General features: G+C 47.6%; 7 protein-coding genes across 7 annotated transcripts; 2 read left to right on the forward strand and 5 right to left on the reverse strand.

Annotated features, from left to right (window-relative positions):
- Positions 1-3,411: 3,411 nt before the first annotated feature.
- On the forward strand, positions 3,412-4,086 carry PG986_004640 (uncharacterized protein; the record flags this gene model as incomplete). The annotated part of the gene is made up of 1 exon (XM_066840862.1): positions 3,412-4,086. The coding sequence occupies one exon, from the start codon at positions 3,412-3,414 to the stop codon at positions 4,084-4,086; it is 675 nt and encodes a 224-aa protein (XP_066703489.1).
- A 340-nt stretch (positions 4,087-4,426) lies between these two features.
- PG986_004641 (uncharacterized protein) lies at positions 4,427-4,844 on the reverse strand (the record flags this gene model as incomplete). Its single annotated transcript, XM_066840863.1, has 2 exons — positions 4,427-4,661; positions 4,732-4,844. The coding sequence occupies 2 exons, from the start codon at positions 4,842-4,844 to the stop codon at positions 4,427-4,429; spliced, it is 348 nt and encodes a 115-aa protein (XP_066703490.1).
- A 17-nt stretch (positions 4,845-4,861) lies between these two features.
- PG986_004642 (uncharacterized protein) lies at positions 4,862-5,158 on the forward strand (the record flags this gene model as incomplete). The annotated part of the gene is made up of 1 exon (XM_066840864.1): positions 4,862-5,158. The coding sequence occupies one exon, from the start codon at positions 4,862-4,864 to the stop codon at positions 5,156-5,158; it is 297 nt and encodes a 98-aa protein (XP_066703491.1).
- A 7,322-nt stretch (positions 5,159-12,480) lies between these two features.
- Positions 12,481-12,822, reverse strand: PG986_004643 (uncharacterized protein; the record flags this gene model as incomplete). The annotated part of the gene is made up of 1 exon (XM_066840865.1): positions 12,481-12,822. The coding sequence occupies one exon, from the start codon at positions 12,820-12,822 to the stop codon at positions 12,481-12,483; it is 342 nt and encodes a 113-aa protein (XP_066703492.1).
- Positions 12,823-14,300: 1,478 nt separating this feature from the next.
- Positions 14,301-16,319, reverse strand: PG986_004644 (integral peroxisomal membrane peroxin; the record flags this gene model as incomplete). The annotated part of the gene is made up of 4 exons (XM_066840866.1): positions 14,301-14,498; positions 14,576-14,881; positions 14,948-16,060; positions 16,155-16,319. 4 exons carry the CDS (start codon positions 16,317-16,319, stop codon positions 14,301-14,303), a joined length of 1,782 nt encoding a protein of 593 aa, XP_066703493.1.
- Positions 16,320-18,072: 1,753 nt separating this feature from the next.
- Positions 18,073-20,412, reverse strand: PG986_004645 (uncharacterized protein; the record flags this gene model as incomplete). Its single annotated transcript, XM_066840867.1, has 1 exon — positions 18,073-20,412. One exon carries the CDS (start codon positions 20,410-20,412, stop codon positions 18,073-18,075), a length of 2,340 nt encoding a protein of 779 aa, XP_066703494.1.
- A 1,664-nt stretch (positions 20,413-22,076) lies between these two features.
- On the reverse strand, positions 22,077-22,430 carry PG986_004646 (uncharacterized protein; the record flags this gene model as incomplete). The annotated part of the gene is made up of 1 exon (XM_066840868.1): positions 22,077-22,430. One exon carries the CDS (start codon positions 22,428-22,430, stop codon positions 22,077-22,079), a length of 354 nt encoding a protein of 117 aa, XP_066703495.1.
- Between the last annotated feature and the right edge of the window lie 1,652 nt (positions 22,431-24,082).

Raw genomic sequence — 24,082 nt, forward strand, 5'->3', positions numbered from 1 at the left:
TTTTTAATATCCTTTTAAACTTCCCTAATATTTACTATATAAACAAAGCCTTTATTAGGGTCCTTATTAACCTTCCTCTTTTTTTAAACCCTTATTTTCTTTAGATTTACCTTTAAACCGGCTTTTTCATACTTTAACCGGCCGATTTAAGCCGTTAAATTATTAATATTCTTACTAAGCTTTTTCTATAATAACTTTTTAATTAAATTACCGGTAGTAACCTTTATATTAAGTATCGTAACCTTTAAATTTTTAACCTACCGGTTATTTTTCAATATCTCAATCCTTTTAGTTTTCGGTTTAACCGGCTAGCGCGTATCTTCGGCGGTAATAGCCTTATTAATAATTCGTATTATATTAAAACGTCGGAGCTTATTATTTATCGGTTTTTCGATATTAAAAAAATAAATACTAATTATTACTTATTTATTAACGATAACCTTAAAAGTAAAAACTACTTTATATATTTTAACCTAAGCTCGAAAAAAATCCCCTTTCCTAATATAGCTATTATTAATAATAACGTATATTAAATCGAGCTCCCTTTAAAACCTCCTTTTAAAACTTTAAAACAGTTAATATTTAAGGGCTAGAGTATATAAAAACTATATAATAATAAGTAAAAGAGCTATATTATAACCTTTAACGCCGCTAGTATAAAATTATTATCGATATAACTTCTATATCTATTAAAAATTAAAAGCCTTTATTAATTAAAATTATTAAGCTTCGTTAAAAAAATAAAAAAATTTCTTAGCCACTTTAAAACTATAAAATTAAAAGTTTATCCTTTTAATAACGCTTTAAAAGCCTAATCTTTATACTTATAATTAACCTCGTCCTCTTTTTAAAAAAAACTATTATTATTAAACCGATTAACTTTTAAATATAATTAAAAGCGGTAAAATATTATTAATAATATTAATACACTTTAAAATAATTACCTACTCGCGATTAACCGAGTCGTTCCACATTAAACTTTAATAAACAGTAGGTCCGATTACTATAATACTTTCCCTTATCGTTATCGTAGTTCCTATTTTATCGGCGTTAAATTTAAATCGAGGGGGTATATTACTAATAATAATAATATTAAACCGATTAAAACCTTCGCACGGCCCCGTTTAATATATATATAAAGCGCCGAAAATCTATCGCTTTAGCACGCATAGTCTTAAAAGCCGGATAACATTTTAAAAAATAGTATACTCATCGCTTACCGATAAAATAATTAACCTTTTTTATAAAAGAAAATACGCTAAATATATATACGAAATAACCGGTGCGTTAATATGTGACCTAGGCTAGCTTAAAAAAGCCTATTTAGCTAAAAAAGTCTCTTCGGCAGGGGTAAAAAACTAAAAGGCCTTATACTTTTCTTTTTCGAAGGTTAACCTTTAAATCGGTCACGAAAGGTACCCCTATTAACATTATAGTCTTTAACCGTACAGTTAATACTTTCGCCGGCTAGCACGGCCTAAACCGCTTACGTAATACGTACTTTTTTAATTATATTAATAATAATAAAAAGAGGAAAAAAAAGAAGAGATTAATTGTAACGAACGGCTATCGGGGTTTAAAAGAAACCTCGTAAACGTACTGGGGTTTATATTAATTAAGACGAGAGAGTACTTAAACGTGTAAACGAGTGCGTCCGTTTAATATAATAAATAATATCTTAAACTAATCGTAAAACTTAATTAAAGGTGTAATAAGTTCGTTTTAAGGTAATATACCTTATTAATATATTAAATTAATGCTTAAATTAATCGTTAAAATAAAGAATATTTATATAAAATATATAGGAAAGGTTCATCGTTATATATTTAATCTCTTCTTTACCGATTTTACTATGTTTCCTTAGATCACTAGCTTATTAATAATCCGGTAATTTAATCGTAGTGTTTAGTTCACTTACTAAAATAGTGAGCTATACCCCTGGGCTCACGGTGGCTCACGGTAATCTATAGTGAGCTATTACGTAACGAGGTGGTTCGTGTGTTTTCTATTAGTATTCCCGTTTATTATTTTTAACTACGGGGCTTTTAAAACCACTATATCTCTTTCTTAGCCGTATAAATAGCCAGGTCGTAACATTAATTTATTTTAATTAAAAAACGAGTAAAATTAACCCCTTTATATATGATTATTATTACTTAAGGGCTCTAAAATCATCTGAAATTAAGAGGGGTTAATCAGAGGGGGGGCAGCCAGTAGGGGTTACATCTTACCTTTTAACTATTAAGGATAATAGTAGGCGAACTCTTAGTTGCGCTCCCGCCCTATGTATAAGAAAAAGCCTCGTATAGTAAACGTTCATCACTAATAAATGCTTAGAAGAGCTCGCAACAAATTTTATTCGTGTGATAATAATAATTATAGAGACGAAGAAAGCGAATAGTATCTCTAGAGAGATCGATCGGCTTATACGAGTATACGTGCGCCATTTCGATTCTAGTTTAAAACGTAAGCTTGAAAAGTCGAGGAAAAGGAAATAGGGAATAAGGGGATGCAACCTTAGAAAGGGAAAAAAAGAACGGCAAAGAAAAAAGCGAAAAGAGCCAAGCTCTACACAGCCAGCCCAAGGCTGGAAACTAGGTACTGTTGATTAGTTCAATGCAGTACGCTGACATACATAATGCGCCTAACAGAGGAAGGCGTGTCGTAAATGTGCGCATGCAAGGCGTTGTGTTTATGCCTTCTATGCATTGACGCCTGAACTGAGGCGATGCAGCACCGATATGGGGGACTGACTTCCAATGATTGACCCCCAATACCATGCACCGCCATGTAATGTGGGTGATTGGATGCAACGCATGTTTACAATTCCGCCCATGACGGCTTTGGTTCAATGTTAACATGCATTTGGATCAAATGAACACGGTGTGGAACTGATATAATCGTATTTATGTGAACAAATCTGTCTCCTGGTTTGTCTAAATTACTTATCTTAATATGACTTGCGGTCGAGACTGCTACACGCACAGAGGTCAATGTCTAGATATACGAGCCATTGACTGCCATTGATACGTCACACAGCAACAAATTAAATAATCTTGCTCGCTGCATCATTCTGCAAGAGGCCTACCAATATCTACTTCTGGAATGGTTACTTCCCCCCACCTCACTATCTCTATCCTCTCCCCCCTCCCCCATCGAAGTCGGCTTACTTCCTTTTCTCGGTCCACCCCTTTTCAGTTCCCATAGTCGTGCTTTAATTGCGATGGGAAAAGTACCCTGAAGTTGAATCGCTAATCCACGAATCCTTCTGTCTGCACCCCAGGAGCGGGAAACTTGCTATGATGGCAGAGGTTGGTCATATATCGGAGGTTCCAAGGTAGATTGACGTTATTGACAATCCTTCAGGCATCACCAGAGCTCACGTCCACCAGCACATCTACCGCCACCAACATGGCGCCTACTGCTAAAGTCTGCATTGGAGGGGCCGAGTACGAAGTCGACGCTGAGAAGATACCCTACCTGGCATCATTCCTGAAGTTTCAAAAGCGCTCTGGACAGGCCGACGGGGCCGCTCCGGAACACGGAGAGATCCCCCATTTCGGCATCATCAACATCGGAGTGAAGGACGGCTTCCGGCAGTTCTTCCGACGCATGCCGACGCAGCTGTCCGAGTACCACACCCTTTGCGAAACCCTCGAGTTCCTCGCCATCGACACGCTCGGCGGCCGCGACATGAAGAAGATCTTGACGGACATGCGGAAAGGCAAGGAGGACTACGACCCGCAAGAGCGCTGCACAATCCCCGGCAACAAGAGCCTGGCTCGCGACTCGGCCTTCAGGCTGCTGTATATCTTTCTCTTGGGCGAGTTTGCCTCGGACGCGCTCGACAGCAACATGGCGTACAACGCCACGCTGTTCGTCGTCTCGCATCGCGCCATATTCAAATACAAGGCCAGGAATATGGTGCGTGAGGCCTTCGAGGAGCGGTTCCGGGCCTCCGCGAAACAGCAGGCCGGACTGGACAAGTGGCCATTGAGCCGCGGATCGATCGACGAGTCGCAGGAAGACGACGCTACTACGGAGGTGGAAGAGTACGGTGGCGACTTCGATTCAGACTGGTCTTAGTACTTTGGATCGAGGGTCTAGTTGGATACGGAAACAGGCTTTCACTGTTAATTGGCTTTTATAATGCTTAAGGGAAGAAAAAATGAGTTAGGTGTTCCTTTGATGAGAACGAAATTGTTTAGAATACTTAAGTAATTACACACATCAATCATAGCTGCATGCGTAGGTAGAACGTAACAGTGCGTGTACAGAACCGTCCCCAACCTGCCCCCTCCCTCCTACTTTCAGCACCTCCGGCATCGTCCAAGTTGTATGTCTAAGGTCCCATCCCAAGCATATGCTTAGTTGGTCTTGAGAACGCTCCATCTGCCGTCGGGCATAGTGCCGTTCTCGCCCTTGATCAGCGTGGGGACGCACCACTCATGGTTGCCCGCCTTGATCGCGGCCTCGCCGCAATCGTCGCCCTCGAACTTGCCCTCTCCGCAGGTGTACTGGGCGTGAAGATGAGGTAGCCGGACGACCCCGGGGAGACGGACAGGGTGTACTGGCGGCTGTAGGACTCCGGTCGCGAGATCTCGTGCGAGTTGCCCTCCGTGTGGGCAATGGAGAGCTCGGCGACCCAGGCGGCACCGGCGCTGTAATAGTATAACTCTGTCAGCTGGTGTTCTGGGCGGAGTGGACGGCACGGTAGAGACATCTACTTACGTCATTGTGGTGCTGTCGGACTTGGTATCACCGATGGTGTTGCCAGTGGTGTATATACCGCTGATGTCTATCACGGGGCGGTCGTTAGTGGGGATGCCACTCCAAACGAGCATGGCGTTGTGGAAACAATATGGTGGACTCACTGCAATCGATGTTCGCATCCGGCGGGCAATCGACGGTAGCGCTGGTCTTCTTGGGCCGGCGGAAGATCTTCCGGACCCCCTTGGGGGTCCGGTTGAAACTGCAAGCCTCCCTCTTCTCCTTCCCCTGGACGGGGTCCGCGGGCAGCGGGAGCGAGGTCCCGGTCCCGGTGGTGGCATTGAGAAGAGCGGCGCCCAGCTCCTCGGACGCCCCCCGCTTCTTTTCGGGGGCAGGGCCCCGCGGCAGTCGGGGCCGCAGCAATAGGCTAGGTCGTACGCTTATTTAATTAATTTAAGTATTATGAAATAAAAGTATATTTTTAATATTTAAAAGTAACTATTAATTATTTATTATTTCGTTATTATATAAAATCTTATATTTATTAAATTAAAGCTTTAAAATACTGTATTTTATAATAAATAATATTATTATAATTAAATAAACTTTTATTTATTATAAAGGCTATTAATATTATAAATATAATATTATAAATAAAATTAATAGCCTTTAAATAAATATTAATTAATATTATTATTATTATTAATAGTACGCCGTATGCCGAAGGCCTTCGGTACATCTATTTAGTTCCTCGTGTAATAAACCGTGCCGAAGCTGGACTAAAAATACACGCTGCTAATATCGTAAAATTTACCTTACGTGCTCGACGTTACTATGCTGGTTCTTACCCACCAGCCTAGTGACCCTTGCTTTAGGGCCTAAAGAGAGATTATCCAGGTTCGGGTGGTCCCCTAATCTCTATTGCCAACTTATACAGCGGCAGTCGACCGGTCCGTAAAAGCCATTTTGCGATAACCTTCGCCGTATTTTTTTTATAGTAAGCGCCGCTAGATCGCGATAAGTTCGCAGCGGACTAGGTGTTAACTGTTTTACTAGCTGCTCTTGTCTTTCCTCGAAGTTTTTGTAGTATAAGATTAAGTGTTCGGCTGTCTCCCGTTCTTTACCGCAGTTGTATAGCGGCGTCGGGACGTTTAAAACCCGATAAGTGAATAGGAACGACTTAAACCCTATTCTTTTAATACGTACTTATATTAAAACCGATACTTCGTGCTTAAGCATATCGTCGTAACGACGGTACGCTCCTTAATCTAGCGGCGACTCTACAGCTAGTTCGCGGCGGCCTCGCGTCGAAGTAACGGTATAAAACCATCTTTGTTCCTATTTCTCTTTAAGCGCTTATTCGACCGTTTAACCATCTAGCCATTATCTAGCTAACGTCAGTTAAGCGTCGCTTAGCTATAAAGTCGTAGGGGCTTCGCTAATAGCCTTTTAGGGTCTCCTTTATCTCTTTTTCCTTACGCTACGTTTTTTATTAATAATCTCTACCGCTTTTATATAGGCGCCGCGTAAAAGTTATAGCTTCCCGGTAATTTCCGTGCGTATTTCGAAGCTAGCTACCCTCGCACTTAAATAAAAGTCGAGGGGAGGAACTGCCGCTTTAGTTTTTAAGTAACATTAAGGGGTCGCCTTATATGCCCCTATTACGGTTCGGAAATAAGAGTTCTGGACTATTATAAAACTAAAGGCTAGCCCTTTTTCGGTATCGCCCACTCTATACCAAGCCGACGCTCCGTACGCGAATACGCTACGTATTACTTTCGTATAAAGCTCCTTTGCCCTTCGTACCGAACATCCCTAAGCTAACGCTACGAGCCTGGTAAAAGCTAATATCTAAGTTGCCATTTTCGCTTTAATTTTTAAGATATAGTCCTTCTATTATAGCTTCCGATAAAACTAAACGCCGAGGAATCTCGTAAAGGTTATCGGCGTTATAGCAGCGTTTCCGAAGCGTACCTACAGCGTACAAGCTTTTCGCGCTTTAATAAAATAAATAAGCTCGCTCTTTTTAAGTTCGAACTCTATCCCTCTCGTACGTGCCCAGCGGCTACAAGTCTCCCAAGCTCTTTCTAAGTTTCGGTAATTCGTAACGTGGTCTGGCCCTATAATAATAAGATTCGTATTATCCGCGAATCCGACGATAATAAGCTATTCGTACGCTTTTAATTCCTCGTATAGTATAACGATATAAAAAATAAAGAGGATCAGTAATAGCGGAAAGCCTTGCGGAACACCAGCGCGGAGCTAGATCTTCCTTAACGACTTACCGTCGAAATAAAGGTGGACCGATCTGTCCGTAATAAAGCTCTCGACCTATCGATAGACCTAATCCGGCAATCCCTTCTCGTAAAGTATAGTAATTAGTCTTTTATAATTAACTGTATCGAAAACGCCTTTAATATCGAGCTAAAAGAGGGAAGCGACGCCTTTTTATTACTACGTTATACGGACGACGTCGATAACTAATCGAATAGCTAGCTCGATAAACCGCTGCGTCCGGTTCCCTATCTAGCCTTTAAGTAAAAGCGAATACTCCTCGGCTATTCCGGTAATTCGCCGGTTCATAGCTGTCTTTATTACCTTCCCGACCGTACTAAGTAATAAAATAGGTTTCCATCCACCAGGTGTCTGCTTTTCGGTTACTGTTTTATTTAGCTTTAGAATCACAATAACCTTTGCCGTACAGAAACGTTTAGGGAAATAGGCAAGCCGGAAGCTCGCTGTCGCCAAGCCGGCTAACGTCCGGAAAAGGGGTTCCCCACACGCTTTAAGGAAACCAAGAGGTAAAAGGTCTTCCCCTAAAGCTTTCCAGGGTCCCGTCTACTTAATAATATCTCTTATCTCCTCAACCGTTACCTCTACCTCGACAGGGGTAAAGCTAAGGGCATAGTTCGGTACGGTATTTAAGTCCGTAAAGTCGGCTTCTAGGTTAAAAAAGAACCTCTCCGAAAAGAGCGTAGCTTTCTCGTCGTAGCTTCGCGCCTCGTTAACAGCTCTTTCGCTACGTCGTAATTCTAGGATTCCCGCTATTTATAATAGCGTCCAGCTCCGTAGTCGGGCCCATCGTTCGAGCGACCAAAGTATCTTAAAATCGTGGGAGGCAACGGCGACTGCGTAGCGCCAGCTTTTCGTTTTCGCTATTTAAACGATTCTCTCTAGGTCCGTCTTCGACTCGGTATATTAGTTTTAAGTATATTACGAGGATACCGCGAAATAGGCTCGGTATCGTTATTTCGTTATAGTCTACGCTTCTTAGACCTCCGGTAACCACCAAGGCGTACCTTTACCAGTATAGGGGGTCTTTTTTAAGGCTACTATATCGGCAATTTTTCGTAGGTCGCCTATAAAGTTATCGACAACTTAATCCAGCTCTTCCGGGCTTATTAACTCGGCGATATCGATTAAACGTACTCCGGCTTCCGCTCGTACTAACCCCTTATTTAACATCGTCTAGTTCCATCCCTTTACTTTCGTTTTACTACCTCGTAACGAGTTAACTTCTAATTCGACGCGGACAATCTATACCCTATAATTAAAACTTTTTAAGCCAGGGTCTCTTTTATATAAAATTATCGTTCCTCGTATCACCCAGGCCAGGTTTAACGTAGAATTTCTTTGTCCGTAACGTCGTTTCGTAATTTCTTTATATGGCGTAGCTAGCTCTAGGTTCCATTAATTCGTAAAAGTAAAAAGGTTGTCTACTCCGTACGATTTCCTACTATATACGTTCCAAAGCGGATAGTGTGTATTAAAGTTTCCGACGAGTAAATATCGCCCGGGGTACGAAATCGCATCGAGGTCGCTTAAAGAGCTCCGCTATCGAAAAGTTTTTTAAATTAGCGAATATATAAACTATACAGTAAAGCGGCCACTTTTTCCCTTCGGTATCGTAACGGCAGCCTAATCGGGGCCTACCTTAATTTCTAGCTTAGCGATATCGAAACGTTTATATATATAAATAGCCGCTCAGCCCTCGCCGTAAATTATTCGATACTTAGCTATCTTTAAGCAGTACGCGGTTTACGTGCGGGGGTTCGTTTATACTTTTTATAGTATTAATATATCGTACTTTTTTAATTAATTAAAATAAGTGCCGTTATTATTTTTAATACTGCGACGTTCTAGTATACTATTCGTAAACTCATAATTATAAGACTATAATAGTATCTTGCGCTAATAGGGAAGCGACGGTGCCGCGTCGGCTTTACGAGCATATTTCTCTACCTTAACTGCTCGCTATCGAATCGAATCGCGGGCGGCCTCTCTTCCGCGAAACTATTATATACCCTTCTCTATCGCTGATAAAGAGCGTCGTCGGTAGTAATAAACGCCCTATTCCTACCGAACTATCGCCGGTACTACGGACTTCGAACTAACGAGGCCGGTAAGTATAAGCTTCTCTTACGCATTCTTTCTACTAAATCGCTACAGGACAGCCGCGATCCCACGCCGTATATTCCCTACCGTAATTAACACAACGTTTCCTGCCTCGTAATCCTTTCTAGGGGTACTTTTAGTCTCCCTTAAGGTATACTACTGTAAAGCAGTAGCTATATCGCTACTACTTTTAATAATACTTAGCTACGTGGCTATAGCCGTAATAGCGATAGCATTATTAAATGCGGAGGCTAGCGTTATACGGTTCGCAGTCGAAGATCTCGGAATCCTATATTAAGCCGTTATCGCATAAATTTTTCGCAGCTTAGACGGAGCTCGCATATAGGATAAGGGAAGCGTAGCGTACTTCGGGATTCTTCGGTAGGCTACGCTTATATTTCGAAATCTCTTTCGGGTTATATTTATTTATAAGTAAACTACGTAATAACGCGGCTTCGTCGTGGATATCCCGCAGCTTTTTTACTAGGACCCTTTTCGCGATAACTACGAGTTCTCTGCAAGTAAACTACGCGTTGGTCCCAAAAACGTTTAAAACCTATCTATTATTTTCTATATATTTCTTCGCCTCGTCTTTAAAGGTAAAAACGATATCGCCGCTAAGTAATTTCCTCGTTGCGATAGCCTCGCTATGCCCGATTACCGTATTAACGCTCTATACGATATTTACTAGCCTCCTCTTTTAAATATCGTTAAATTAATTTACGCTTTTAATTACCACTTCACGGTTTCGGCGGGCTAGAACGATAATTTTCGGTTGCCAAGCAATAGGATCGCTACTACGCGGCGTAGATATAACTTAAACCCAAGACTTAGTTTGTATAGCTTTAAAATCCTGCGTAGTTTAGGCAATAGCTTTTCCGACTATCTTTCGCAATTCCTCGCGAATTATTAGCGCGTTATCGTCGTCGTCGAGGTACGGTCGTAATTCGATCGCTTCGGTACGAAATTCCCTAATTACTTAAAAAATCTCTTCACGCCCACTATTAAGGGCTACTAAATTAACGATCAGTTTCTCTAAATACTTTAATCTTTCTTCGATACCTCTTCTCGAACTATTTTCGCTATTAAAACGCGTTTAAGGCGTTTAAAGTCCTTAATTATACGCCGCGACGTTACTTCGCGGGTAGTGCTAGCTCTACGCGAGTCCGGCGCGACCGGTATTAATAACCATCGGATCATCTATCGGATTATCCATACCGTAGCGCCTTAACTACGTCCCCTCGATAAAGGTTCGGCTAAGTCAATTCGACCTCGTAAATTTAAATAATAAAGTTTGTTTTCGATTATTCGATGGTTCGACCGAATTATCGATCTTTTCCCTTCCTTTTGGCTTTTTCGGTTATTAATTAATAAAGTTATTAACTTAACTAATTATAAAGAAATCCTATATAAGTATCCTTAAAATATATATATTAAACTATATATATATATTAATAAACATAATTAGGGAGGGAACACTTACCAGGCCCTGAAGAAAGTTAGCGCTCTGTTGAACGTCTCGTCTCAGGGCCTGGCTTGTGCTGCCGCCGTGTCCGGGACATTCCTCATCATCATAACTAAAATGATAATCATGATGGGGACTCCCAAGCAATCCGCCAAAGGGCGAAGCTGACACGGCATCAGAAGAACAATCCAGGCTACCTGAAGACGAGGACGAAGTCTGACATGGCAGAGCACCGTGGGCGTCCTGGCCCGCATAACTACATCCATTCGCATCAAAGACATTCAAGATACTGGCTCCCCCAAACCAGTGTCCCTCAGTCTCGTCATCCGAATCTCTGTAGTCTGCCCGGCCAGTGGCAATCCACGAAATTCCGCCATGTGAAGCTTCTCCCTTTGTCGGCATAGGTAGCCTGGGCATGTTCTGCTTCGGCGAGCAGAGACATCCTTGGCAGTGTGCACTCATTGTGTGCACAGTCGTGTGGTCGAGATGGTGTGAGAGTCGCGGGTAAATCGATATGGTAGGCAGAGATTCGGATCTCCAGAATGTTTGTGGTTGCCAATGAATACTGTCATGAGATGTTTCTCTCCTGACTCTTCTTTGGAAGTTTACGAGTCCTACTAGTATGGCTGGTTTGGTCAGACGCGGCTTGGCCCCCGAGGGAGAAGGAGCTGTCGAATAGCGCACGCTGAACCAAACCAGTCCTAGGAAAACCTGTCTCTAGACAGAGACCACTTACCGTCTGAGTTGAAATTAGGTTGGTAGCTAGATCACCCCCTTTAGCGCCGAGAGCACCTTCAAGTGGGAAACTTTCCTTACCCAATACAACTCTTTGAATCTCCTTGGTTAGGAGTTGGAGGAACTTGCACGTATCGCAGACTGTCAATGGGATACTGTAGAGCAGGTCCAGGGCAGGGGCACTTTAATAATCCACGACCCAAGGTCAGGATGTGCCAGTATGTCCTGCAATTGACTACTGAATACAAGTGGGGGCCCGTGAGGCCATTCTCCCTGTGCTGCAATGTATCGTCATCTTGACGTTCGCATGCAGTCGGGCGTAGTAAGGTGAAACAAAAAATAGCCTCACGGTGAATCGGCCAGATACAGGGGCTTCATGCAGTGACAATGGCTCTCTGGGAGGCATGATAGGTACGCCGAATTATTATATCACATGTATTTACTTCTCAGGTTGGGAGTTGAGAAACCTGGGATCAGGCTCGGTGGTGTCGCCGCCAAGGAGGAAGTCAGGCACCAGTCTGCCTTGGGCAGCTGGAATCGTACTTCTAGGATGGGGCCCGTTCTCGTCAGGAGCGTCCCAGCTGCCTCCCCATGCATCTACCTACAGGCGGCCAATACTGTCCCCCCGCCTCTACATGGAATAAGTATGGGTTTTATTGGCTAGGACACACCAAACTGACAGGGCTGGTTTGTGCAGCACTGCCCAAAGGCACCCATCCAGTCAGCTGAACAATGCCCCGGCCAAGGGGCAAAGCAACATGCAAACCCCGGCTCAGAAAAGCAAAAATAGAAAGGAAGTAAGCCTCCACTGAGGCCCAAATTGGCACCATTACCTTGCCCTCGCACGAAACAAACGTTGTTGCCGTGCTTCGCGATAACCCTTGGGACATCGACATTACTATTGTTAGGAAGAGGTGCACTCGGTATTGCAGTCAACCTAGTCAATGAACAGTAACTATGGATTATCTCCAGAAAACCTCTTAGACATCCCCACCGTCCTTAGTTCCATCGGAACTCCGTATTGATCTATTCTTGCAGGGACTGTTCTGGCATGCTTAGTTTGTTATCAGCCAACTCTTTACCCTGGTAATCCTCCCAATACATCATACTTCTCAAGGAACCTTACCATTTCACCACCGCCCAGAGTTCCCTATCCGTTCTCAGTCATTGTCCGATCATAAGCTTTCCATGGAGGCCGCCGACGGATCCTTGCGCGGCGTAGCCGGGGCCGACTCCGGACCCCAGCGTCCACTCCCGCAGCCTCTGCATGTAGTACCTGACATCCCACGCCTCAGGCGGGCCGGGCCACGACCTCGTCCGCGACCCGCCTCCACCACGCCGGTCGGACGAGCGCGCACCACTCCTCGGCCAGCGCGAAGACGTTCTTCGTATTGGTCGTTCTCGTTGTTGCCGACGTTCTCGCCATCCAAGCCCGGCCCGACCCCCGAGCCCGGGAGGAGTAGCATCGCCGCCGCCAGGAACTGCTCGTGTCCGTTGGCGCCGCGCCTCGTGGCCATGGTGGGATCGGGTCTCCAGCGGCCCAGCAGAATGGAGCGATGCTTGACAACGCAGTCGTTCAAGTTCACCCCCTGGGCCAACAAAGGGGCTAGACTATTTGGTGGCTCGGTAAAGATATTGCGTTCATACCTTTACAATTTCCAAATAAACCAGTCTCACGACCAGGGCATCTAACACAGTTGAAGCAAAGGGATATGCTCGTAGAGCAAACTCCGGGAACATCCTGATGTCCCTGTATCAGCTCCTTCAAGTCAACTCGTAAGATAACCAAGGAACCGATTAAAGGATATACACATAGGGCGCAGAGCATCGTTAAGCTCACCACCCGTCTCGCTGACCCCCTGCCTCGCTGACCCCCTTTTCCCCACCAAAATCGTAAAAACTTCATAATATTCAAAACGTTCTATAAAATTAAATAAAATAGATAAAATTAATCAGATCTTTATATTTTAAAATAAAAAGTAATTTAAAGTTAATATAATTTGAATTTAAAAATATATAAATTTAACGCTATTAATATAACGCTTAAAAGGTGAATTTGAAATTTTATATATAAATTACTAAGAAATGTAAAAATTAGGATAAAACTTTAAATAAATATTATTATTTAAGTTTAAAACATTTTACGGTTACAAGATATTATTTAAGAGGTAAATTAAAGAAACGAAGCTTATAAGTAATTTATTTATTTAATTATTAATTTATTTTAAAATTTTAAATTATTTTCTATGTGGAAAAACTAGAGAAAATTTGTTTTCTTTAATTAAAAAATGGTTTTATTTTATTTATTTTTTATTTCTGAAATAAAATACTTTATTAAGCTTAAATATAATAAATAATAAAATAGTCACGTGATTTATATATAAACTTTATTTTATATTCGTTATAATAATATTTTAAATACCTTAATTTATTCTATTAAATAAAACTGTAAAAAATATAAAATATTTATATTTACTATTTATTATAGTTAAATTCTAATAAAACGAAAATTCTTCTTTATATTTTAATTAAAATATTTAAAAATAGCCATTAGTCAATGAGAGGGGGAGTCAGTGAGGGGATACGTGAGCTTACGCTTCCTCGTAAAAATTAGAATACTATCAATAGTTACTAAAAGTCCATATACTCTCCCATGAGAGAATCCAAAGTCAAAAGGACGACCCCGAGTGGTATCTTCCTAAGAACGCCAGCCCTATGCATCCTGGCCTTACCTGACCTGACCCCGACCCCGACCCCGACCCATTCCAGTTGCACAATCTCCTAATCCCGTAATTACACCCCATGGACCATGCCAAGCATTATGCAGCCAGCCAGTGCTGCTTGCTCCCGGGATGACTTTGGCATGTTCCGTTGATCCCCTTGGTCTCCCAAAACGCCCGCTTTACCTCCCCATCTTACAACTTTGACTTTTACCATTGGAATATTGTCGATTCAAAAGCCACATTCAAATTCGATGACCAGGTGCCCCCTGCCATCATTCAAGCCCCATAGCCACTTCATCCCCGAAGCCCCAACTGGCCTGCTCTTTACGGGATCCTTGGATCTCCAGTTCCAGGGCCGGCGTCAGGGAACCATCGTTCTCATGGGCGCTGTTCACCGAGTCGCTGGTGCGCCTAGTCCGCTTCGAACTGTCCGTCACCTTCTTGCCTCGGATCGACGGGGGTTGCTGTGACTGTGGTGGGCATAGGGGTTTATGCCGAAGCCCGGCCACTTGAAGCCTCGAGCCGACTTGGACGAAGTGGACAGCACGGAGGCGGTGTCGGTCTCCTCGTTATCCTTATCGTGCTCGTTGCTGGTTTGCGAGTGGCCGGGATCGGAGCTGCCACTCTGGACCGAAGAGGAGAGTGGAGCCTTGGACTCGGCTACATCCTGACGGGGTGGAGCTGGGCGAGCCGGGAGTTCTGGAGGCGGGGGCGATATTGTTGGTTCAGCTGGTGTCGATGATCCGGATATCTCTGTTTCGTCATTTACCTCAACAAGCTCGGCATCCCGATACCACTTTCGCCGACGGGTCCATCGTCCCCAGCCATCCGCACCTCGGCGGCCATTGTTCCACTGTACGACACCGTGTTAGCAACCACCCTTTCGTCCCATATTCCTGCCTGCTAAAGATGGGCATACCTTGTTGTCGTAGTAGATCCAACCATTCTTGCCGGCGTCCGAGTCATAGTCGTGCTCGTCCTGAATGTCGGGTACTCCATCCACGCGCCACTTGCTTCCCTTAACCCAGCGCCACCTCGCATGGCCATCCTCAACCTCGGGTAATGCGAACTCATCCTTCGGTGGAACCTCATTGTTGTGCTCATCCGTCCATGCCGCTCTCTCGTAGGCGAACAAGTTATTCGTCCAGCCAAGTCCGACCCACCTCCTCTGGTTCTCATATAGTATAAAGGTAAAGCGCACTCCGGTCTCCTTGCCGGACGAGAATCCTGATCTCGACCGCTGCAGCAGAGTAGTCAGCGCCGACGTAGACTGCGACTTCTTGGTCGCGTTGGATCTACCCAAAGTCTTCCCGTTAACGGCGTCCTTGGTAAGATTCTTGGGTCCTTCGAATTCGAGCCCGGTGACCCATCTGGCAATTCGACGAACCGTAGCGCTCCGCCACAGCAGGGTCCTCGAGACCTTGCAGATTCTACTATGCCAGCTGAGCACCAGCGTGCCGAATAGCATTACAACGCGCTTGGTCGTAATAACGCGTAAAGGGGGTAATGTTAGGATGACCCATACAGGCGTCACCGCTAGGATCCTCACGAACAGGGCCGTGAGAGCCGGTCTGGTGGTAGCACTCGTAGCTGTGCGCTGCGTGCTCAGGAAATCTGTCATCAGGAGCAGGGGCTCCAGGAGGATGTTGCACCGTGTCGTGAAGATCTTGACAGTATCGACGATTTCATCTAGTGTCTTCTGATGACGCGTATTTGTCGACTCGCTCTTATTTCTTTGATGGTCGCCCTTCTTGCTGCTTGGCCCACCGGCAGCGGAACCCTCGGTCACACTGCTCTTCTTGCTGGATTTGCTCGAAGACGACGACGCCCATGACGGATGCTCGCCCCAACCGCTGCTGCTCAGGGGGCTGTACCGGCGACCGTACATGCCTCCGATGATGCCCATGACAACAACGATCGGCCCAGCGAAGCGGACCAGGAAGTCGCCATACTGCACGGTCGCCCAGAAGACGACCAGCAGCAGAAAGCTTTCCCATGCGTCGCCCGTCGTCCAACTCAGCAGGCCCGCGAGCTTATTGAGGGGTAGTAGGAACGGGTGGCTGTAGGCGAGGGCTCGGGTGACTTGCGGCGGGGTGGCGAGGAGCAAGGGGGGACTTTTGGTGTACGAGGATCGTCGAGCGTCGGGCTGCGGCGGTAGCCGTGGTCGAAAGGTTCGTGGAGCTGAAGGCGGCGTAGGTGGGAGGGGGAGCGCCGTAAGGGTTTTCGATGATGGGCGAGGAGACGGAGCCATCGACGTCGCCGTCGCCGCGGGGTTTGGATGGGGTCGACATTTGGGTGAGGAGCCAAGGAGTGTCCTGAGACGGGAAAGGGTGGTTAGAATTCAGCCACCATAATCATTTCGTGGGGGGGGCAGATCAGGTGCGCAAACGCGAAGCCGCTAAATTGGGTGAGAGGAAGAGGAACGCGTCGGAAGATGAGATGTGTCGTGGTCGGACTCCTCGGCGTGCATAACTGGGGAATATCGAATTGATTGTGGCAAGATGCAGAACCAGAATGAGAGAGGGATGGATGGATAGAGTGCCCGCGATAAAAGCGATGTCGTCACCCCCAACCAGGTAGCCAGATAGGCACTAGGCTAGGAGGGTGCCTAAGCTCCGGCCGCTTGGGGGTCCGCGGAGAGAGACAGACAGCCGGCAGTGGGGAGGACAGAGGACAGAGGACAGACAGTAAAGCAAAGTGGCCCTGGATCGCATGCTGCGGGCAGGTGTAAAAAAACCAAAAACCAAAAACAGTGCGTCCACACCAACAATTCGACTTACCAGGGCAGCCATGAAGAAGAAAATGCGACGCGGCAACCTCACTCGGTGGCCCACGTTTGGCGGATGGGATGTGCGATGCGATGCGATGCGATGCGATGCGATGGAGCACAACGGGAGTTAGTAGCAGCAGCAGTGGGTGCCCTCGCTGCAGCCTCTCACAAGCAACCAAGCAACCCACCCGGATGCAGCGCATGCATGCTACCCCCGCTCTCTCGCTCTCGCTCTCACGCACTCTCGCTCTGCTGCTCGCTTCTGCCTCTCTCGCCAAAGCCAGAATCGGGCAATGTCGTTCGGTTTCGTCTTCGTCTCGAGCTAGATAGCGCCCTCGAGTGGATTGGTTCGGCCTCAACAAGAGCCTCTTGTCGCTGATAAAAAGGTGGGAGTTGCCGCGTGCCAAACAGACTGCAAGTCCCCAAGGTTTGACGGTGAGATGTCCGGCTTCAATAATGCCGAGGATAATTGAACTGGCGGGCTAAAAGTTGGCAAATGATGGTGGGGAGAAGGTCTGCTTCTTTCCAGGTCCGGGCCAGCAGAAACGAATGAATAAAAATAAAAATAAATCAATCAGGTAGGTGGTTCCTGACTGTTCGTAGTCGTACACGGAAATTCAACCGAACTTCTGCGTTCCTGAGAGGGACGAGTCAGCAGACAGACAGCCCTGACAGCGCCAAGGTCCAACGCCAACGCGGGGCACGCGGCTTTTCGGTTCAGCTATCACATGCCAAACCCTTGGAACAACCCAAACTATCGAATCCATCGTACTGCATCCTCCGCACCTTGCAAAACCGCTGTCTCGACCCCTGGAGGCTACGTCGTATTTCTTCGCCAGGAATAGACAGAATGTTTGAAAGTGAAGAACCGGAACACTCGCAATGAATAGTCCATTCGGTATCAATAGTTCACGTATTACTTCCGAGTCACTAAACCCATGAGAAATAGCCACTGAAAATGGGGGGAAACTCTCGAATTGTACCCAGTAGTAAATGAAACTTTCGGACTCGCTGTATTCGTCCGCTGTGAGAAAATGTACATAACTCTTCCATTCCTTGATTGCAAACATCACCGGTGTGATGTTATCCATCTATCCAGCCAGCCAGCCAGCCAGTACCTCGCTGGCCGGCAAGGCTCAGTAACCACACCCTCAGACCTCCTGCCGCAAGCTTTGGTAGGGTATCATATGCATGCGTAAAACTAAAGAAATCACCTCACCCTTCGTAGCAATACAGCATACCTCCCTTATATATGACGACAATGATGAAATTTCTCAAGACTTCATGTTCGGGTTTTGCTCCCAGAGCCATCGAGAAAAATACTTCATGCGCTTGTGGCCCATCTCGCCGTTCTCGTCGTCGCTCCGATCGAATGTCATCTTGATCGATGATCCGCCCGAGACTTGAGGGACAGTTACGTAACCGACCCCGTGGTTACTGATAAGGCCATCTTCCCCAAAAAGTGGTGTCTTGAGTCTTACTCGTAGGCACTCCTGCGGGTTGATTATGAGTTGGAACGGTCCTCCTTGTGTCTGCGCTGTTCGTCGATCGGCGCTGATGACCAGCCTAACGCAGGGCTCGCTTCGGCTGGCTCTTTGCCAAATAAGTTGGCTTCGAAGCTCACTACCTTCACTGATAAGACGTTCGTACGACGAGATCTCAAACGTACTCACAAGAGGTCCTTGGTTACCACCAATGGTTGCCACTTGCGCCTGAGGGGTTGGAGTTTGAGGAGTCGGCATCTGGGGAGACGGAGCTGATACCGACGGTATTATCACCGGCGGAGCTAGTACGGGCGCTGCCAGTACCGGGGCTGCTGCCGGCGGAGCTGCGCTTTGTGCCGTTTCCATTGCAGGCTCTGGAGCTGGATCCGCGGTCATACCAGGGGTCGAATTCGCGGATCGGGCGCTTGAAACAGGGCGTGATCTCGGCTTATCTCGGCCTTGAATGTCTGATACTAATGAATTCCGGAACGCATCCGGATTTGCCGAGAGCCGCTCGAGCGTCTCATCGAAGGAGAAAATGTGCACGGAGTTATTTATCTTGGGCGTATTCTCCTTCTCTGCCGGGTCTGTGTCATGCTCTGGCTCCGAGACCACGTCGCCTATGTTCGAGAAAGAGCTCTCACTGTTGTCGCGAGACTGCGGTGCTCTGTACTGGGGGGCAGCAGACCGTATGGTATCCGGGGGCTTTGGCTGAGGGCCGGCTGAGTCCCTAACACGCAGGCCTTTCCTCTCCGCACTGAGCTTCTCCCAGGTCTTGTACCCACATCGCTGGGCTACCCAGTCTCTTGCGTCGTTGTAGGACCCTTCGGGGTAGCCTTTCCTCTTCGGGGCGTTAGCCCGGTCCAGGTCAAGCTTCGATAGGTCTTTTGCCGGTACCCAGCCATAGTTCTTTTCTTGATCGAAATACATGACCGGGAACTCTCTTTTCTCCACCGACTTCCCGCCGTCCATGTAGTTCGACTTCCATCCGATAATCCTCTGGTACCCCTCGAAGTTGTAACAACGAGGCGGATCGTGCTTGATGAGTTCTGATGCGGCCAACGTGGAGTGTCGACATCCTTCCGGGAGTTTATCCCATCCTAGAATCACGACGGCCCAATGTTGGCCTTCGTATTTTGCATAGTAAACGTGGGATGTTTTCGGGTGGGTGATGATGCTTGATGCTGACTTGGCTGAGGGTTGATTGGGCTTCCGCGGAGATCGATCCGGGGCCGGGGCGGGTAGATCCTTAACTCTGGCCTCGCGTTTGTGCTCGTTGCGCGGAACATACCCGGCTGCATACTTGGCGTTGGCTTCTGCGTTGTGCGATTCGCGGCGTTGATCTGTGCAGTCCGGGATATAGTAGCCGAGTTGAACAATGGCCGGCCTTCTGTCTCGCGTGGGGAGCCCATGCAAACTTCCCGCCAGGTGCTTAGCTGCAGCGTTGTCTGCTTTCTGCTTGAAATGGATTCTGTGTTCCTTGCGAAACAAGACCCAAAACTGTTTGGACTGCTCGGGCCATTCGATTATGGTATCCCAGTCATTACGGTCGACGGCGTTCTTACGGACGTCCGCGAACATGAGCGTTTTTATTGGGTCCGGCTTGGCCCGCCCTGGTGTTACAGAGGCCAATTCCGTGACCCGTTGCCTCTTTGGGTAAGGGCTATCATCTCCATCGGCCTTCCGCTTTGAACCGAGAGGCTCCTGATCATGTGTGGAAGAATCTGACGATGGTGAGTGAAGAGGGATAGAGTGAACCATGTTGCCGTGGAGCTCCCAGCGACAGGGACCCATCTCGGCGTGGGCGGCACCGGAATGTTGTGTATCCATGACCGTTGCTTCATCCCCGTCCTTTGAGTCAACGGAGGCCCGTGGGTTAGATGTGGGCGGTTGTTGTTGGCCCTGTTGAGGGGCGGGGTAGGTTAAGCTGCGGAGGTAGTCCTGGGCTTCGCGGCGGCGACGAGCTTCTAGGTCGGCCATAGACCTTGCATGATCGGCCGTTACCTTGTCCATGGCAAGTTTGCGTTGGTCATCTGACATACGGAGCGCGCTTCCAGCCGATAGGGCGGAAAGCTCGTTCTTCTTCCAGGTGTCCAGTTTGTCACGCTCCTTACGATATCGTTCCTCCATAGCCACACAGTGTCTCTTCCATTCCTGGCGAGCACTAAGAAATGTTGGCGAAGACATTTTAAAATGTAGGAGGAGAGGGGGGTTGATAGGCTTACAACTGGATGGGGAGCGTGTGATATCAAAGTTGGTTAGAAGCCTGTGTGTTTGAAGCGGCGTAACGCATCCAGTACCTAGCCGCGGCCGTCGTGGTTTCGGCGGTGAGCGGGGGCACCTTCCCCGTTTGCGCGCTTATGAAACAGAGTAAGTTGTTGTCTTGTCCTGGGGTTGGCGCGTTGTGCTGGCGATAAGTGGTATGGTGAGGAGATGTGATAGAGAAGTGGGCAGGAACGGGCCACGAAGCGCCTAGCAGGGCTGGCGGGAAGGCGAGGGCGGTGCTTTGATTCCCAATACAGGCATTGGGCAATTACAGACCCTCGAGGTTCGTAATCGGATGGGAGGGGATGCACGGGTAGTGACAGTGGCTAGATGGGTAGATTTTCTTTTGCCTACAGTCAGCAAGCAAGCACGACCTGGCTTCCAGATTCAGCCACCACACGAGGAAAGAAGGACGCAGCGGTTGAAAGAATGGACAAGACAGCGTCACACCAATCAATTTCAGAACCAAAAAGGGAGGCGGGGCTGAGCGGGTGGTTGGCTCGTGCGCGCTGTTTACGTGAGAAGGAGAGGCAGAACGAGTATTGCTCAAGACAGTGGGAGAGAGAGAGGAGGGCGAATAGGATTCGGTCCATTCAGCCAGTCAGCACTGTGCTGGATGTATGGCGGAAATTCCAATCTAAAACGACGAGGTTGGGTTAGAACGTAAAGTAGGAATTAGGAAGAAGAAACGATCAAAAAGAAAAGAACCCTCGTTAGCGTTCGCGCTTTCCCACATTGAGATTTATAACTTTTTAGGCTGTACATGGATGCATGTGCCCAACCCCTGCCAGGTAGAATACGTACCTCACTCACTACATGTATGCACTATTCTACGGGTAAACCCCTCCATAGCGACCAGCTCTTATTACCCGGCCTGACGATCATATGTTTTATACCACCAGGGGTCGCAAGCCATTCTGACCTCCCTCTCCTATATGTGGTATGAACATCCTATCGTCACATCTCGGGCTGAGACTCCAATGTTCTTAGGAAGGCCAAATGCCGAAGCATATCCCCTTCGTTGGCGTAAGAAGCGCTTTCGACATCCGGGAGATAAATATAAGACCGATGTAGAAGATAACACAGTCATACTATTCAAGACTGGCCAGACCAGTAGCAGAAAGGGCTCTGATGGATTAGCACTCGCCCCGGTATGATCGTATATGGAAAAGCCAAGCAAAAATCACAGGATGCGAATTTGTATCACGAGCGGGACACAAGCAACATAGACCGGATGGACAGCTCGAGAGTAATGTCTCAGCTGCGCCCAGGTGCAGTCTAGGTATCGAACCATCGCGTTTTCTTGCGGAGTACGCAGCGAATAAACAAGCTGCTGGCCAAGGCCCGAGTCACACTGCATAACGCAAAACCACGCCCGATGACGTTGCCATGCGATATAGATAGCCACAAAAAAAGGCAAGCAAGTGCACACATAGGTATGCAGGTAGTTCCGTCTCTATCACCAGCCCACCAGTCGTGTGTCTCTACCTCATGAAGAAATGACAGCGGGAGAGCAAGCGCCACAACCATCACCACGTGTAAGGAGACCCATAATCATCGCTATCGCCGTCGTCATCGTCATTGTCCATCACCCGGCCCCGGCCGCCCCCGTCGCCGCCGCCCCCACCGGCAGTCCTCCGCCAGCCCAGGCCCTTGGCGGCAAAGTCGCTCATCTGCAGCTGGTCCATGAACGACTCGCGCGCCGCGCAGCACTTCTTGCACTCCTCGCCCCGGAACTCCTCCTCGGCGCGCCGGAGGCCCGACGTGCACCGGCCCAGCGTGCCCCGGCGCCGCGCGTCCCGGCACCACTGCGTGTTGGTGTTCTCCCCGATCCGGTCGTTGCAGGTTGCACAGACCGACTTGGTTTTGACCTTGCGACACATGATGATTTATGGGATTTCCTTTTTTTCTTCTTTTTCTAAGTAGTCTAAACGCATCCCAAGCAGACGTGTAAGTGATGCGCATGAGAAGCATTTTTCCCTTTGGGCAGGTAGGAGAGGACGGAATGTTTGGGAGGCAAGTAAAACCTTCGGGCTTGAGACAAGAGGGGGCGGAGTGAAGGGGGGGCATGCATTGTGAACGCGAGGCTGTTATACCTTGACACAGATGGGGTCGGTGACAGACAATCGGGCTCGGATAGGAGCCTGTCAGAGTCGACTCCTGAATGATCAGGTCAGCCAGCCAAATTATGGGACCGCAGCGGTGGCTGATTGCGTGAGGTTACCTGGACACAGCGCGATTCCGAGACAAAAAGGGCAAGGCAAGGCAGTGCCCGCGTATGTGCTTGTTCAGGGCGTCGTGTGTGTCTTTGTGTGTGTGCGTGCGTCAGCAGCGTCGGGCAGCAAGACCTGGGGGTGATGTGGTTGGGCCGAGGTTGCTCCCGCCCGTCAGAGATTGAGATAAGAAGAGCACGCGTCCCCCCCCAGACCTCCCGTTGCCAGTGCTTTGGCGGGCTCGACGACTATATATACGACCCACGTCCCCAGGCCATTCTCGCCCATCTCCTAACCTATCCTCTTTCGACAACCCGTGCATCGATCTAGCTGGACTTACCCGAGTCCTCGCGGGTTGTGACGCAGGCTGCTCCAGGTCCGTCATCGTTGCTGTTCTCTGTGTTTAGGCAGAATGCGATCTTGACCAAAGGATCGGCCAGGCCCTGGGCTGTGTAACCAGGTCTCCAGAACAGGTTGTTGCACGACAGGGGTCATAGCTCCGTCATAACGTCGGGGTCCTCGCAGCTCTCGGGTGCATTGTTGCTTCATAAACGAGATGCTGCCCAGCCGAGCTGTCTGTGGGCAGGTTTCTCCCATCGCCAATGCAACTTGGACCCCAGTCTCTTGAGCAAAACATGGCGTCCCATGACAAAACGGAATTGCTCATACTTCTCAGACCTTGAGTGTTTTCCTGCTCGAGGTTGCTATGGACCAGCTGTTCGGAGCTGTGTGCTTCGTTTGGGAACCCGCAGCCGTCGGTCTGCAGGATGCCCGTTCAGGGAAATTGCACACATAATCGAGTATCACAATCCGAGCGGCTCGCCACAACACGGCCCACGCATGTGCACGCGAGAATAAGAGCCCTCCTTCGTCAAAGACCACGTAGTTGGACAGGTGCACGATGAGAAGAACATTTCACGATTCCAGAGCGAATCGATAACGAACCTGGACCGCCTGTGTGCTGAATTGAGCATCCCAAACAGCTTGCGCGACGAAATGGGACTCGACGTTCGCTGTTCATGTTACTTCTGCATCACCCTGAGCGGGGAGAAGAGAATGTGACTGACAGCGAACATGGTCCAAATGGTCCGTGGCTACGCTCCGATCGTGGTCCGAGACGGCACTTAGTTTTTCATGCAGGTAAGCGAACTGCAGAATTCCTGTTTCCCGTGATTTCGCATATGGAAATAGCTGACATGACTTGCAAGGCAGAGCCGGGGGCAGCGAGGACACAAGAAAACTAGAAAACTCAATATGTATTACTCATATGAGGCTTGGTTCGTGCATCCAGGTACCCATCGTCGTGGGACTCTCCTGCGGTC

This window comes from Apiospora aurea (genome assembly GCF_038362705.1).
Source record: "Apiospora aurea strain CBS 24483 chromosome Unknown utg000003l_segment0_segment0, whole genome shotgun sequence".
Classification (NCBI taxonomy): domain Eukaryota; kingdom Fungi; phylum Ascomycota; class Sordariomycetes; order Amphisphaeriales; family Apiosporaceae; genus Apiospora; species Apiospora aurea.